This window comes from Myotis myotis, unplaced genomic scaffold, assembly GCF_014108235.1.
Source record: "Myotis myotis isolate mMyoMyo1 unplaced genomic scaffold, mMyoMyo1.p scaffold_m19_p_10, whole genome shotgun sequence".
NCBI classification, from domain to species: domain Eukaryota; kingdom Metazoa; phylum Chordata; class Mammalia; order Chiroptera; family Vespertilionidae; genus Myotis; species Myotis myotis.
In genome coordinates, this window is record NW_023416314.1 from 56,070,391 (window position 1) to 56,085,965 (window position 15,575).

A 15,575-nucleotide genomic window follows, 5' to 3' on the forward strand; every position below is an offset into this window, starting at 1 on the left:
ATGTGAAAAATGACAATATTGTGAGAATTGCTGTGTATTTGAACTAGAGTTCAACTACCTAAAAATGTCCACTGGCTTTTTTGAAGTTAAACCCATATTATTTATGTGATGATGGCAAAATTTAATCATGACATTTTTCCAGGCTGACATTTTCTAACTGCAATTAAAAATAAAATAATTTCTCACCTAGCTCTTCTGTGAATAAAAAAAAACCCTGGGTTAACAAGTTGCAATCGTCTTCCTTAATGAAACATTTTGCAGGGTAGTACACTAAATTATCGATTATCCAGCAAGGTTGCATAGTAAGTTGTTCTGGATGGAAGTGCTGCAGAGTTGTTGGAGAAAGAGTTTTTCTGTCAGAACAACCTGCAGAATATAAGTTAATTCATTAGGCAAATATGTTTTGAGTATTTACCATGCATTCAGCTACTAATGCTTTGTATGTACAATGGGGTGCAAAAAAAGAAGCATGTGACTTATCCTTATGGGCCGTATAATCCCAATGGGTGAGACAGGAAATGATAAGCATTCATACATAAATAAACAATAATACTTAATACTACCAAGGAGAGGTGTATGGAGCTGTGCATGGAGCTATGCTATGCTATTCGGGTGTGTAATGAGGGGAATTTACCCATTGTGGGAAGGCTAGCAGGGTAGCACTGGGAGGGAGTTGCATAACTTTGCAATGCTTGTCAAAAGGCTTAACAAACTCCACACTCTCTAAAATTGTATTTTCACATTGAGCACTTTTCCCTAAAGGGATAATTTGGGGTGTACTAAACATTCTAGCTATACTGGAAAGGCATCACTTTCAGTACAGCAATATTGGAAACGACTTAAATTTTTTAAAAAATAAGTGGTTGAATTTATTATGTTATCAAAATTATACCTGTCCACCTATTTTAAAGCTCATGTAAAAATGTTTTTATTGTAATAAATATGTTTAGACAAAAAAAGGGGGTTACAAAATGAGTATTTAAAATGCCTGCCTTTGCTTTTATCCCAATCCTATTCTTTCTAGTTACTAGGTCTAGCCTATTTGATTTCAAATATCTACACTAATAAAAGAGAAACATGGTAATTGGTGTACAACCGCTACCCTTCCCATTGGCTAATCCCCCTGTCACTCACAGAGTAGGGCCGAGATATGCAAATTAACTGGCAGCCAAGATGGCGGCTGGCAGCCAGGCAGCTGATGCGAACAGGGAGGCTTGCTTGCTTCAGTGATGGAGAACTCCAACGTTCCCTGCCTGACTTGCTGGCCTCTCAGCTGCAACTTTAAGCAACTATGTTGCGAATATAGAAGCTAAAAAAAACCCAGAAACCGACTTTACTCAGCAGGGCTTCAGCCAGCCAGACCGCAACATTGTATCAAATACAGACGGCAAACAAAGGCCAGAAACCTGTTTTCAGCAGCCCAGGCCTCAGAGCTAAAGCTGGCCGAGAATAAAAAAAGAAAAAGAAAAAGAAAAAAAGGAGCGGTTGGGAGCTTCAGTCCCAGCCTGAAAACAGCCCTCAGCCCCTCAGCCAGACTGGCCAGGCACCCCAGTGGGGACCCCCACCCTGAAGGGTTTGTGACCAGCTGCAAACAGCCATCATCCCCTCATCCAGGCTGGCCAGGCACCCCAGTGGGGACCCCCACCCTGATCCAGGACACCCTTCAGGGCAAACCAGCCAGCCCCACCCATGCACCAGGCCTCTATTCTATATAGTAAAAGGGTAATATGCCTCCCGGCACCGGGATCAGCGTGACAGGGGGCAGTGCCCAAACCCCCCGATCGCCCTGCAGCTCTGTGTGTGACAGGGGGCAGGGCCGCAACCCCCCGCCCCCCACAGGCCCTGCTCTGTGTGTGACGGGGTAGAGCCATAACCTCCCCATTGGCCCTGCCCTGAGTGTGACAGTGGTGGCGCCCCAACCACCTGATCGGCCCTGCTCTGTGGGTGATAGAGGGCGGTGCCCCAACCCTCCCCCCCCCCCACGGGCCCTGCTCTCTGTGTGATGGGGTAGAGCCATAACCTCCCCATCGGCCCTGCTCTGTGGATGATAGAGGGCGGCACCCCAACCCCCTGATCCGCCCTGCCCTGAGTGTGACAGGGGGCGGTGCCCCAACTCCCCTATCGGCCCTACCCTGAGCGTGACTGAGGGTGGCATCGCAACCTCCCAATCTGCCCTGCTCTGTGCATGACAGGGGGTGGTGTCGCAACCTCCCCATCGACCCTGCCTTGAGTGTGACAGGGGGCGGTGCCCCAACCCCCCAATCGGCCCTACCCTGAGCATGACTGGGGGTGGCATCGCAACCTCCCAATCTGCCCTGCTCTGTGCATGACAGGGGGCAGCACCCCAACTCCCCAATCGGCCCTGCTCTGAGCCTGACCAGGGGCTGCACCTAGGGATTTGGCCTGCCCTCTGCCACCCGGGAGCAGGCCTAAGCCAGCAGGTCGTTATCTCCCGAAGGGTCCCAGACTGTGAGAGGGCACAGGCCAGTCTGAGGGACCCCCCCTTCCCCCGAGTGCACAAATTTTTGTGCACTGGGCCTCTAGTGTCAATAATAAGTCACAATAGCAACAGTAATAGCTGTTCATACTAGTTACCATTTAGCACATTCCAACCCAGTGCTAAACACTTTACCTCCATTACCACAACTGATGTTATGTAAATCAGTGAAGTAGTATTAATACATTTATTTCTTTTCATGGCCAAAACTTTTAAATATGTCAACACAGCTATGTATTCCCTATGCAACAAAGAAGGAATGATTTCAATGCTTATGCCATTTACCATGAGTTTTCTTATTCCCATTTTATCTAATAGAAATTCCTCATTCTTTTGCAACAGCATTCTGCGAAGATGGCTGCAGATATGGTGGAACATGTGTGGCGCCTAACAAATGTGTCTGTCCTTCTGGATTCACAGGAAGCCACTGTGAGAAAGGTAACCTTAGCCCTTTTGGGTGAGTGGGGTGGGGAGAAAGAGTTTCAGAGAGAAGGGAAACTCTTTTTCTAGTAGTATAGTATTGTGGGTTGACTTGATGCACTATGTCTCGCTGGGGGATGTAGCTCCCTGAAATGGATACGTTTGATTCTTGTATAATTGGCTTCCTCCCCCTGAAAATAGAGCTTTATTTGTCCTCCCTTCAATGTTTCTAATAGAGCAATATTGAGTCTTTCTCTGTCATAGTTTGGAGTGTGCCTTTTTAGTGCTAATGAGAGATAAAGCCTGAAGAACTGACCTGCCCCAATTATCAGCTATTCGGGGTAGCATCACACAGGACTATTGGCGTTAACAGTCTGCTGTGCCCACAGAATCTAGATTAGAACCACATGCTCCTTGAATTAAAGCACATTAAATAATTCTGGCAGCAGGTTTATTGGTGTTCTTGGGATTTGGTTCTAATACTGGTTTATTAGGAGCATTATTATTCCTGGTCCTGATAATAGAAGCCAGTTTAGTGTTTGTAAGATTCTATTATGAGCATCTTTCTATTTGCAATAAATGTAGTGTTTACACTTGATGCTATTTGGTGAAATCAGCTGTCTTATTAATTGGAGACATCTTTCCACCTGGGTACAAATTAAATTGACGGTCAATGCCAGTGTGCCACTGTATACATACATATCAATGCAAGCGAGAATGCTTGTCATGCGAAATTGAATATTTCTGTGTATTTCCCCATAAGTTTTATTGGCCTAAAATTACTGTATTGTGTTTTTTCCTGAGTCTGAGATATCACACTTGACACTTCTTATAGTATAGCATAAAAATATGGAAATGTGATGATGTAGTCATTATGTCTGTTATTCAATGAGAGAGAGGATGGCTTAAATGCCAACTTTTGAAGCAAAGCTCCAGTTTCCTTTCCTTCATGTAAAAAGATTTCTGAAATTGGATAATACATTTTTAAATGATCCTAGTTATTTTACCCCAACTTGTTCTATGTGTTACTTTGCACTGCCTGTATAAGGCAGCCAATCCTTTCAAAAACAGTTCAAAATGTAACATGTAAATTATTCAACAAGGAAGATAACAAAAAATATGTGCACTGTTGTTTCCATATTTTATGATATTATCAATGAAGCAAATTTCATTTATGAAATAAAAATTAATTGGTTTGTTTTTTAAAAAGACACATAAAAGAGCCAAGTACTGCCTCTGAGCAGCATGAGAATTACCACATGGAGCTGGAGAATTCTTGCCAAAAGCAAAGAAACTTAATGGTAACTTAGAACACATGCCCTCATTCCAGTGCATTGGATTTTAATTAGGTTTTCTAAAGTGAAAAAACAAATACATGTAAAGGTTTCTCATTATGTCCTCTAGCACTGCTGTGCTTCCCTAAAATGAGCATACAGGAATTAATGGGGACAGAAATGGTGATGATGATAGTGTTGATAATAATGGATACTACCAGTAATGATACACCATTTATTATGTATTAATTATGTGTCAGGTCTTTTAAATGAATATTTTAATATATTAAGAATAAACAACAAAGATAAATACTATTACTCCTATTTTATAAATAGCAAAATAAAGATTAGCCAAGTGAAGTAACTTTTGCAGTGCTACAGTCAGTATTAGAACTGAGAATAAAATTCCAATTGTATTTCACAAAGCCTGCATTATAAACCCTTGCCTGAGTTTCTCAAAGTAATACATGGACTTCCTGTTAGAACCCAGATTCCTGGGCCACCAACCTAGACCTGGTCAATCAGAATATCTCAGGGAGGGTCCATGAAGCTAAACTTCCACCAAGCACCTCTGGTTGCTTGTTATAAATCAGTTATTGATATATTAGTGTGATATTTAACCAGATAATCTAATCTAATGTTCTTACTCTTTTTACATTATAAAGAATTGAGGTAGAACATTGACTTTAGACTTGGGGATGAATTGGTGGAAGCCTAGGAAAAATTACCATTTCTTATGACTTGTTGATTTGACTATATCTTCCTCTCTGCTCAGTAAGAGGTTGGTTGAATTAATGCTACATTCTGTTTTATTACCTGAAACAAGAAACATTAGAAATAAAGGAGAAAGTCAAGATCAGAGGGAAAGGTAAAAAAGAGATAGGCAGGAAATGAGTTCGCATGTAAAAGTTAAAGTTAAGATTGAGCATTGCATGTTCTTGAATTCTTGCAAAGTTGTTTTAAGGTAAAATTAAATTAGAATAACAAGGTCTCTTTTCATGTGATATTATCTCCCATCAGTATGAAACCCATTCCATTTCATATTGGCCAAGACTATTATTTTTTTCTTTATTGATTAAGGTATTACATATGTGTCCTTATCGCCCCATTTCCTCCCACTCATGACCTCACTCCCCTGTTGTCTGTGTCCATTGGTTAGGCTTATATGCATGCATACAAGTCCTTCGGTTGGTCTCTCCCACTCACTCCCACCCTCCCCTACTTTCCCTCTGAGGTTTGACGGTTTAATCGATGCTTCTCTGTCTCTGGATCTGTTTTTGTTCATCAGTTTATGTTGTTCATTATATTCCATAAATGAGTGAGATCATGTGATATTTATCTTTCTCTGACTGGCTTATTTTGCTTAGCATAATGCTCTCAGTTCCAACCATGCTGTTGCAAATGATAAGAATTCCTTCTTTTTTTCTACAGCGTAGTATTCCATTGTGTAGATGTACCACAGGTTTTTAATCCACTCACCTGCTGATGTGCACTTAGGCTGTTTCCAAATCTTAGCTATGGTAAATTGTGCTGCTATGAACATAGGGGTGCATATATCCCTTCTGATTGGTGTTTTTAGTTTCTTAGAAGTGGGATCACTGGGTCAATTGGGAGTTCCATTTTTTATTTTTTGAGGAAACTCCATACTCTTCTACACCGTGGTCAATATTATTTTTAATTAAATTTATTATGGTGACATTAATAAGATCATGTATGTTTCAAGTGAACATTTCTGTGATACATGACCTGTATATTGTATTGTGTTCCCACCACCTGAAGTCACATCATCTTCCATCACCATATATTTGGCCCTCTTTACCCTTTACTACCTCCACCTTCTTCTCTTTGGTAACTACCATACTGTTGTCTGTGTCTATGAGTTTCAGTTTTATATCTGACACATGAGTGAAATATTGGCCTTTTCTGACTGACTTGTTTCACTTAGTATAATATTCCCAAGGTCCATCTATGTTGTCGTAAATGGCAGTATGTCATCTTCATCACTATTCTAATTGTATGAAATTTTTTGTGGAGAGGATAAAGTACATATATTTCAGTCCATTGTGTGCAAGGGATCTAGAAAAATTATAGGACAAATACTGAAAATGTATTCCATATCTTGTTTGAATTATTTTATCATGTAGATCATTAGCAGTGAGCATTAAGTAATGCTATTTGCCATAGACTAGTCATGCTAGAATCAGGGGTGGGCAAACTTTTTGACTCGAGGGCCACAATGGGTTCCTTAAACTGGACCGGAGGGCTGGAACAAAAGCATGGATGGAGTGTTTGTGTGAACTAATATAAATTCAAAGTAAACATCATTACATAAAAGGGTACGGTCTTTTTTTATTTTTTTAGTTTTATTCATTTCAAACGGGCCGGATCTGGCCCGCGGGCTGTAGTTTGCCCATGGCTGTGCTAGATGCTTTGAAACTTAGGGCATAAAGGAAAAATGCAAATGCATTGTAACTGTCTATGGCATGATCACACTAAATCTCTGATTTGCTTTGTTTTAATTTCAAGACTAACTAAGTATTCCCTTTTGAGCCATACAGAATCTGCTTATATTTGATCTTAAAAATATTTCCCTTGGTTCCCCTTGTTACTGGTTTTATTTATTGCTTGTGATATTTAGCCTTTCAGAATTCAAGTACTGTTAGTTAAATTATTGAAATCATTTGTTAAAGAAAATGCTTATCTGGAGTTAAAAATCCCACTTGTGTTTGCCATATAACTCAAAGATGAACAACACCATTTATTTTATGGTGATGAGATTTTAGTAAACTTAAACTTTTCATAACCCCATTCAAGATAAGCAAACATATGTTTCTGAATAACATATTGAGTCTTTTTGCCCTTTGTTCTGTCTCTGTTCCCTTAGATTTGATTTCATTTCACATTTAATATCAAGATGTATAATGAGAGAGATGAATGAAAAATCAGTAAGAAAAATGGTTTTGCTACTCTTTAGAAAAGGGCTGCTGGCAAAAGCTCTCTTCTTAGCCTAAGAGAACTGAAAGGATATCGTGTCACACTGAGATACATAGCCAACCATCACACAAAATGAAACAACACAAAGTCTTCTGAGAGACTCTCCAAGTGTAAAATCAAGTAGCTACACTAAATCCATAAGTATGTTACCTGCCTTAAAACAGCAGAACATCATCCTCTGAAATGTGAATCACACTGTTTTCTACTTGGCCTTAAGCAAATTTGCAAGCAACATTAAGTAGAAATTAAATGTAAGGTATTAGACTATGTCTAGTTAGGGGTTTCTTAATGCTTAGCAGCATCAAAGGACTCTACCCACTAGATAGCATTAGTACTCCAACCCCCAGTCATGATGATCAAAAATGTCTCCTGACATTGCCAATGTCTCCTGGGAGGCAGAATCTACCTTTTGGCAATGCCGGGTCTAGATGTAGCATTTTAAACATTTTTAAAATGTGTGTGTGTGTACACAGACATATATTAGGCAAATGTATTTCAGTGTATTTGATAACATGCACATTATAAGCACTTTTGGTAGACAAGTATTTTTAAAGCATCTCTTGAACATTCTTAGAAGTGCTTATTACTATATTTAGAGAATTCTTAACCATTCAAGAGCCAGGGACTGGCTAATATCCATATATGCTGTATGGGGAACATTTTCTTATGGGACAAGATTGATGTAGAAGCTGGGCTGGTTCTATGTCCTCACCCTCTTATTGTTGGAGTAAACATGGATGTTTCAACCTCACCCAAGGACAATGTGACTCTAACCCTTGTATTCTCCTGAAAGAAGAAAATCCTTTATTATTACTTTGTTAGAATAATTTTTCTCAATGTATGTAGTAAGATGATATTCTTTTTTTTGCTGTAAATTGCTTTCTTTAATATAAGACTTCTCAATTAGTCACGTTTATTAGTAGTTTCAACTGCATATAAATCAAGATGGTTATTTGTGGTGGTATAGATCAGACAGCTAATTTTACTGCATTTTTCTATTTGTATATTACATGAGATATAAATTGTGTAGATACAATTGTATAGACATCAGGTACCTATAACCAGTGCTTTGTGAATCAGACAGTGAGAGTTGGATAGTTGGATAAAATTAGTCAAGCTATAATAGTGTTGTATTAAAAAATAGTTTAAAAACATGCTGATATTATAAAAATAACAGACCTTGACTTTTTCCCCATTGGTTTCCAAAATGGGTTCATTTTGGAATGTACATATTATTTAATAAATGCACATAACCATTGAACTTCTCACAGTCCCCAAGGCTTTGTAAAGTGTATTAAATATCTGGCCAAGAATATTCTGGGAAATTAATAATAGTAACAAGTTTAACAGCATGATGCATTCTCAATATGGCTTCCAGTAGTTATTTTTTTCTATTTTGATTACCTGAATTTTCTATTTTTTCTACAGTAAATATAGTATAAATGATTTGTAATAAGAAGTGATACTTTTTAAAGCTTAAAATTATGAGGACATAAAAGTCATGAAAAGGACTTTTCTTTTTAAAAGTTCCTGAGGATTGCCCTAATTGGTTTGGCTCGGTGGATGGAGCGTTGGTCTGCGGACTGGGGGGTCTCGGGTTCGATTCCAGTCAAGGGCATGCACCTTGGTTGCGGGCACATCTCCAGTAGGGGGTGTGCAAGAGGCAGCTGATGGATGTTTCTCTCTCATCGATGTTTCTAACTCTCTTTCCCTCTTCCTTCCTTTCTGTAAAAAATTCAATAAAATATATTTTTTAAAAAAGTTCCTGAGGATCTTTTAACTTTTCTTAAAGGGAAATGACTTTTTACAAGTTAATTTATTCTATTCTTTCTTCTGTGCCTCAGGGACTTGCAGATATGTAGACAGAGGGTAATAGTTTGCCCTATGCATATTATTCACCCATCAGGTGCAAAGAATGGTCAGAAACAAATACTTCTATCTTCTTCCAATTTTAAAATATTGTCTGATTTTCAGATAAGTCTACTGGCATGCATCTATTTGCAGTTTCTCTGATCATCCTTGTTTCAGGGGAAAAAAATAAGAGCCTTTAAGAAGGTAGATAATAGCTCCATTCTGTTAATGGAAAATATTCTTCTGCTTTCTCCCCACCCATCACAGCACTGTGGGGAAGGCATCTGGGAAGAGGATGAGTGCCCATGTGCCTCTTCAACATCTTGGCAGTCTGCATATCTATTTAACTTTTCTCAACAGGATCTTTCTGGATTTCTGGCACAAGCAAATGGCATTTCTATTATTAACATTGCTGTTGTTGCTGTTGTGCAACTGATAGATGCCCAGAAAAGAGCAAGCAGTGCTTTTGTGGCATCATTTAAAAAAGAAAATATGAGGATTTGAGGTCTGAGTTGCTCATGCAGTTGAAGCCACCAAAAAGGAAGGGACACAGATGTTCTTTTAAAATTTGATCCAAGTTATATGGATGTGAATTTGTGTGAGGAGCTATGCCCTGCACGGGACCTTTGCAGGGATATAGAAGGAAGAGGACAGGCAGTCTGCTGGATCATGAGAGGAGCTCACAAACACAAAGAACTTCTCATCTTGAGAGCAGCTCAGCAAGGAATTCAGCTGTGGAACCCAGAGGGCCTTGTTCAGGACCCCCTCCCTCTCCTCAGTTCTACCCACTCAACTTTCTCCTTTAAGCTGTGATGGAGAAACTGAGCTAAAGACCTAATACAATTTCCCATGCTCCAAAATGGAGTTGCCACTTAACTCTCAGAGCTACTTGGAACTATTTCAAAGCCCTGTTCCTTTTTATCTAATTAATTTTTTAAATGCTTCAGTTACAGTTGACATACAAGATATTAGTTTCAGATGCACAGTAATTCGATTTTTATGTAACGTATGAAGTGATCACCTTAATGGTCTAGTACCCATCTGACACCATACAGCTATTACAATCTTATTAACCAAACTCCCTATGCTGTGCTTTCTATCCCTGTGGCTATTTTTATAACTGGCAACTTGTCCTTTGTAATCCCTTCACCATTTTTTAGCTACCCCACCCCACCTCCTTTAATCTGGCAACCATCAAACTTATGAGGACTTGCCGAAACCGGTTTGGCTCAGTGGATAGAGCATCAGCCTGTGGACTGAGAGGTCCCAGGTTCGATTCCGGTCAAGGGCATGTACCTGGGTTTCAGGCATATCCCCAGTAGGAGATGTGCAGGAGGCAGCTGATCGATGATTCTCTCTCATCGATGTTTCTAACTCTCTATCTCTCTCCCTTCCTCTCTGTAAAAAATCAATAAAATATATTTTTTTAAAAAAAGAGAAGAAAAAAAAAACTTATGAGGACTTGTGTAAGTGTTTAGTAAGCCAATCACTAGTGGAAATGGGATTCCAACCCATGTATGACTGAATCCAAATTTATATACCTTCCAATACCAGTTGTCTCTTGATCACATTACCTGTGTACATGGCAAATTAAACCTAACAGATTATGGGGGAGGCCAAATAAATGATGCTCTCCTGTGAGTAATGAGCCATACTTTTCTACTTGATTATGGACATTATTTTTATCTTCCTTTCAATATCTTTATTGTGCCTAAGGCAGGAAGAGAGTGTAAAAACATAGGGTTTAAGAGCACAATCTTTGAAGCCATACTAGCTTAGTTTGAGTTGGAATTCCACTGTTTATTGGAATCTGTGATACTGAATGAAATATATGCAATGTTTCTAAGCTTCAGTTTGCCACTAAAAATGGATATCAGTATTACCTACATCATAATATTGTTGTGAAATTGAATGATATAGTCTAATTAAATTACTTGGTAGAGTGTGTAGCACACAGTAGGTATCTAGAGATGATATATATTTTGGAATCCTCAATTTACTGGCTGGTAAAATTGAGACTCAAATAATATGCTGCTTTAGTAAGTATATCATATTGAGGATGGAGGAGAGAAATTCCATTCAGAAGAATGCCATTAAGAAGAATAGTATAGAAATGTTGTGTATTTCCAGTAGCTTTGTCAGCATGCCTTTCCAGAAAGCAAGGAGAGGAAAGCCAATTTTTTAATAGATTGGCTTTCCCTGTCGAACACAGGAAATCTATTAGGGATTACCTTGTCTAGTTAGCAATGCAGAAAATAATTCCCGAATATTTAGATAACGAGAAGTTCTTCCTTCCCATCAGGCAAGCTCCTACTGTTGAACTGTGAAAGTCAGGATTTGGTTCATACCCTCATTTTTAATTTTATACCCTGGGGAATGCAGACATCACTGTAACTTGCAGCACAATGGCTAAACAGAAAGGAAACCCATGTTTCTGTGAAAATATGAATAATTAGAGCCTGGGAATTATAAACTTCCCCTAGTAACTGCTATCCAAGAAATCTTTGTATCCAAGAATATGAACTGCACTGTTAATCATGTGGGAAAAGACTAATTGAAGACAGTAGACTGAAGGAGAAGGAATGTAACTCTTCCGATTTGCATCATTCTCTCCTAATAGGATCCACTGATTAGAAAAGATAGTTGCCTGAAAATGTTCACGTGGGTCTAAAATATGATGAATCAAACATCAAGATCTATGCATTCATTTTTCAGTGGTTGATAACATAAGCAGCTTCTAGCTTGGTGGGCTAATGTGGTTTTTAAAGCATTCTCTAATTTAAAGAGAACTTGAAGTTACCTATGGGTGACAGCAATTTTAGCTTAGTAGATTGAGTCTGAGGGGAAATTCTGGGAGATTATTTCAGTAAAGAATATTTTGCTAAGGAAAAACCTTTCCGTACTTCCTCAGCACTTATAAGATAAAGTCCAAATCTCAAGGTGTGATATTAAAGACCTCCTCGATGGGTCTCTGCCTACCTCTCCATCTTTGTCTCCTCCTTTTCCTTCACATACATTTCAAATTCCAGCCTGTTCTAAAGTACTTCTGTTCACTGAAACCCACCTTCATTTTTCCAATCTCTCAGCTTTTATTTGTAATGTTCATAACAGACTTATATATTGATTACAAATATGTGACATTAATTCAAAAATAATAGAAAATATTAGTCATTGAGGATCTCCATTAATCTAGAATGCTCCTGACCTTCCCCCTCTCAAACCACTCTGTAGTCTTCCTTGTTCTGGTTGATGACAGAATCTGCCCTTTCACATTTTCTGGATGGAGATCTTGATATCCTTGACTTCTCCTTTCTTTTAGATCTCACACCCAAATCCTTGCTCTACCTTCTAAATATATCTAGAATTCACACATCTTCATCTGATTTCCACCACTACTCTTCTTGCCCAAGACATCCTTATCTGTGATCCAGATTAATGTAAAAACCTCCTAACTCATCTCCCTTTCACTCTTGTGCAACTGTAGCCTCTTTACAACATAACAGTCAAAGGGACATTGTTTAAAAATAAGTTAGACTCATTCGCTTTTCTGCTTCAAATTATCCATGCTCCTTATTGTCAATCAGTAAAAGCTAGTCATTGCAATGGCCTATAAGTCTCTCCATGCTCTGCCCCCCTTTCCTATTACTTCTCTGCCCTCACTAGTCCTTGTGCTCTCCCTCACTTGTATACCTTCCCTCACAGTCGTAATGGTCTTTGTGATTGTCCTATGACATGCTAGTTATGTTTCCTTTACAGTTGGGTTTGCTTGGAATTTTCATGGTCAGTTCCCTCATGTCATGTAGGATTCTGCTCAGATGTTATCTCCTCTGAGAGATCTTCACCCTTAACTAAATACAGTCCCATTTTTGGGACTGTCTCATTGTCTTCAGAGCAATTATTCTCTGACACAATAATGTTTTTGTGTGTCTGTGGTCTGACTGCCTTGCCAGAATATAACCTCCATGAGGGCAAGGTGTTTTTGTGTTACTGCCACTGTATCTCCAGGGCCCAGAGAAGTGGCCCAAAAGTGGAATAAATAAATAATTTAATAAAAATCTCTTTTAGTTTTTGGTTTAGTTTCCAAAGCCACACTACTGTCATCATGATATGTCTTGGGAAGAATGAGCAAATTATTGCTGTCAATCACACACCTTCATTCCTGATATTTTTAGATCCTATGTAGTCAGAGTTATCCTTGACTTTTCATTCTCGCTCACTTTCCCATTTAATCAATCACCACAGTCTATTCTCTGCATCCTCCTGCCTAGTCTAAACCACTGGCAAATGTGCGGTGCTGTTTTTTGTTTTGTTTTGTTGTGTGTGTGTGTGTGTGTGTGTGTGTGTGTGTGTGTGTGTGTGTGTGTTTTCTTGGAATGATGACAGAAGGCAAGTCTCTAGACCCCAAGTCCTGTTTCTCCCTTACAAAAAAAATGTTCTTCCTGCATTGCAGCCAATATAATACCTAAAAAGACTAATGCAATCAAATTATTTTCCTGCTAACAAATGTTAAATGGTTTCCAGTGCCCTTGGAATAAACTCCACTCTCTTTTCAGTAGTTATTGATGACTTTGAGCCTCTTCCTCATTCACTTATAATCAATGGTCCTCACACACTGAACTTTGTCAGATTTTCTCAAAGCAGCAATCTCCCTACTTCAAGCATCTGCCTGAGGTATTTTCTTTACCGGGAAGTCTTTGATTTTTCTTCTTCTACTTTCCTTCTTCCATCTCCACCCACCACCATATCCAGTCCCCATCTCCCTTTGTTCTCTCACATAGATCTTAATCTTTTCTTCAGAAATATTTTTCAGACTCCTTAATAAGGTTAAGTCCCCTCCCCTGTGTTCTGTCATATCAACCTGGTGTTCCCTTTCATAAAATGTATCACATTTAATTGTTGCATCGCTGCTTTTATCCCCTTCCTTCCTACCACCCATCCCTGTAGCATAGCCAACATATATGTTTAATTTCTATTCTCCCCAAAATACAAAATAATAACTTATATAACAGTTATTAACATACAGTATCTCCTAACCAAAATGGTATATGTTCTAACTAACTATTTTTCTCCCATCTGTTTCCTTCTTGCTGGTCCTGTTGACCCCCATCCAAGTGTTAATGATAATTTATATAAATGACATTTTTATGAGATTTGCATAACATGTTTCTGAATGTCAGATTCTTTAGCATCTATGAAGAAACTTTGATATACATGCACTAACTAGATGGGTCATTTCAGGAGGATAAGCAACTCTTCCCTTCCTGTCATAGATAAGCTCTAGCCTGTCATAGCCCATATCTGACACTGAGAAGCCTGCCCCAAAATGGCTCTATCCTGGTTCTGAATTGCAAAGCAGTCCCTTTTTCATCGGATCACTTGTTAGGAAATGTTGAACTGTGAAATGCTATTGTAAGCACTTTTGATTTACTGTCAGCAAATTATTATGGCACTGTCTCTTACTAAAATGATGGCAAGCTTTATTTTTTCCAGGTGCTTGGTCTCCAGGAAATACCACAGTCACTGTGCATTTGCCCATTGACTTTATGCATTAGCATTTGGAGATGTTTATGTTTTTTTCCTACATATTTTCACCAGTATCTCTTACAGAATCAATACTTCCCCAGTCTCTGAAAATTTTAGTAGGAATAACGAAGGAACTGTTTAAATTACTAGCAATTTTAATGCTTAGGCTAGACCTTAATTTAGGCTGGACCTTACTATTTGAACCTCTCAACTTAGAAGTCTGGGATCAATCAGCATCCTCCAACCCCATATTACTTGTCTGATTTCATCATATAATTTTATACCACTCCATTTGGCCATTTTTTCATGTATATAAGTGTAACTGAAGGTGTTTTTAGCTGGTGTTCTCTTTATGGAATTTTCTTCCTCCATATCTTCATGACTCATTTCTTTATTTCCTTTAGGGCTCCACTCAAATGTCACTTTGAAGTGAGACATTTCCTACCGCTCTATTAAAATCGCAACCCCAAATCTTGCCCCAAATGATAGTACCTCAATTCTTTGCCTTTTTTTTTCTTTCATCGCACTTATTACCTTTTAAGACACTGAATATACTACTCCTCTATCTTGTTTATTGTTCCCCTTCCCTGAAGGCTGAGGTTTTTGTGCATGTTTGCTGTTATAGCTCCAGCCCTCAGCCTAGTGCCTAGAACTTAGTCTTCACTCAAGAAATACTTATTGAGTGGTTGAATGATTTTCCTCCTTTATTGAATAAGCTGAGAATGAGAACACACAGTAATATGCCCAAGGTCACAGGCCTAAGAAGTGCCAAAGTTGTGATTTGAACAGTTCTTTGTACCTCAAAGCTCAGGCTTAAAACACGGTCCTTTGCTGTCCTTCTCAAAAAGGCCAGACGATTAAAAGGGTTTTGACAGTTGTCAGAGCTGATCTCTTGCATGTTATTTTCTCAGTTGACCTCTAAATTCTGTGTGCCATGATTATTCCTCTGTATTTCATTTATACCACACTCATGTTCTGAGAGACTAACTTTCCTTGTTATACTTTAGTTAATATAC

The 15,575-nt window shown here is 38.8% G+C and overlaps 1 protein-coding gene across 2 annotated transcripts in view; it reads left to right on the forward strand.

The window, feature by feature from the left end:
- Positions 1–15,575, forward strand: part of NELL1 (neural EGFL like 1) — a 706,205-nt gene that overhangs the window by 522,413 nt on the left and 168,217 nt on the right. For both annotated transcript variants that reach the window (XM_036325664.1, XM_036325665.1), the window contains exon 15: positions 2,840–2,935. In XM_036325664.1, coding sequence (XP_036181557.1) covers positions 2,840–2,935 — 96 coding nt within the window. The remainder of the gene's footprint in view (positions 1–2,839; positions 2,936–15,575) is intronic.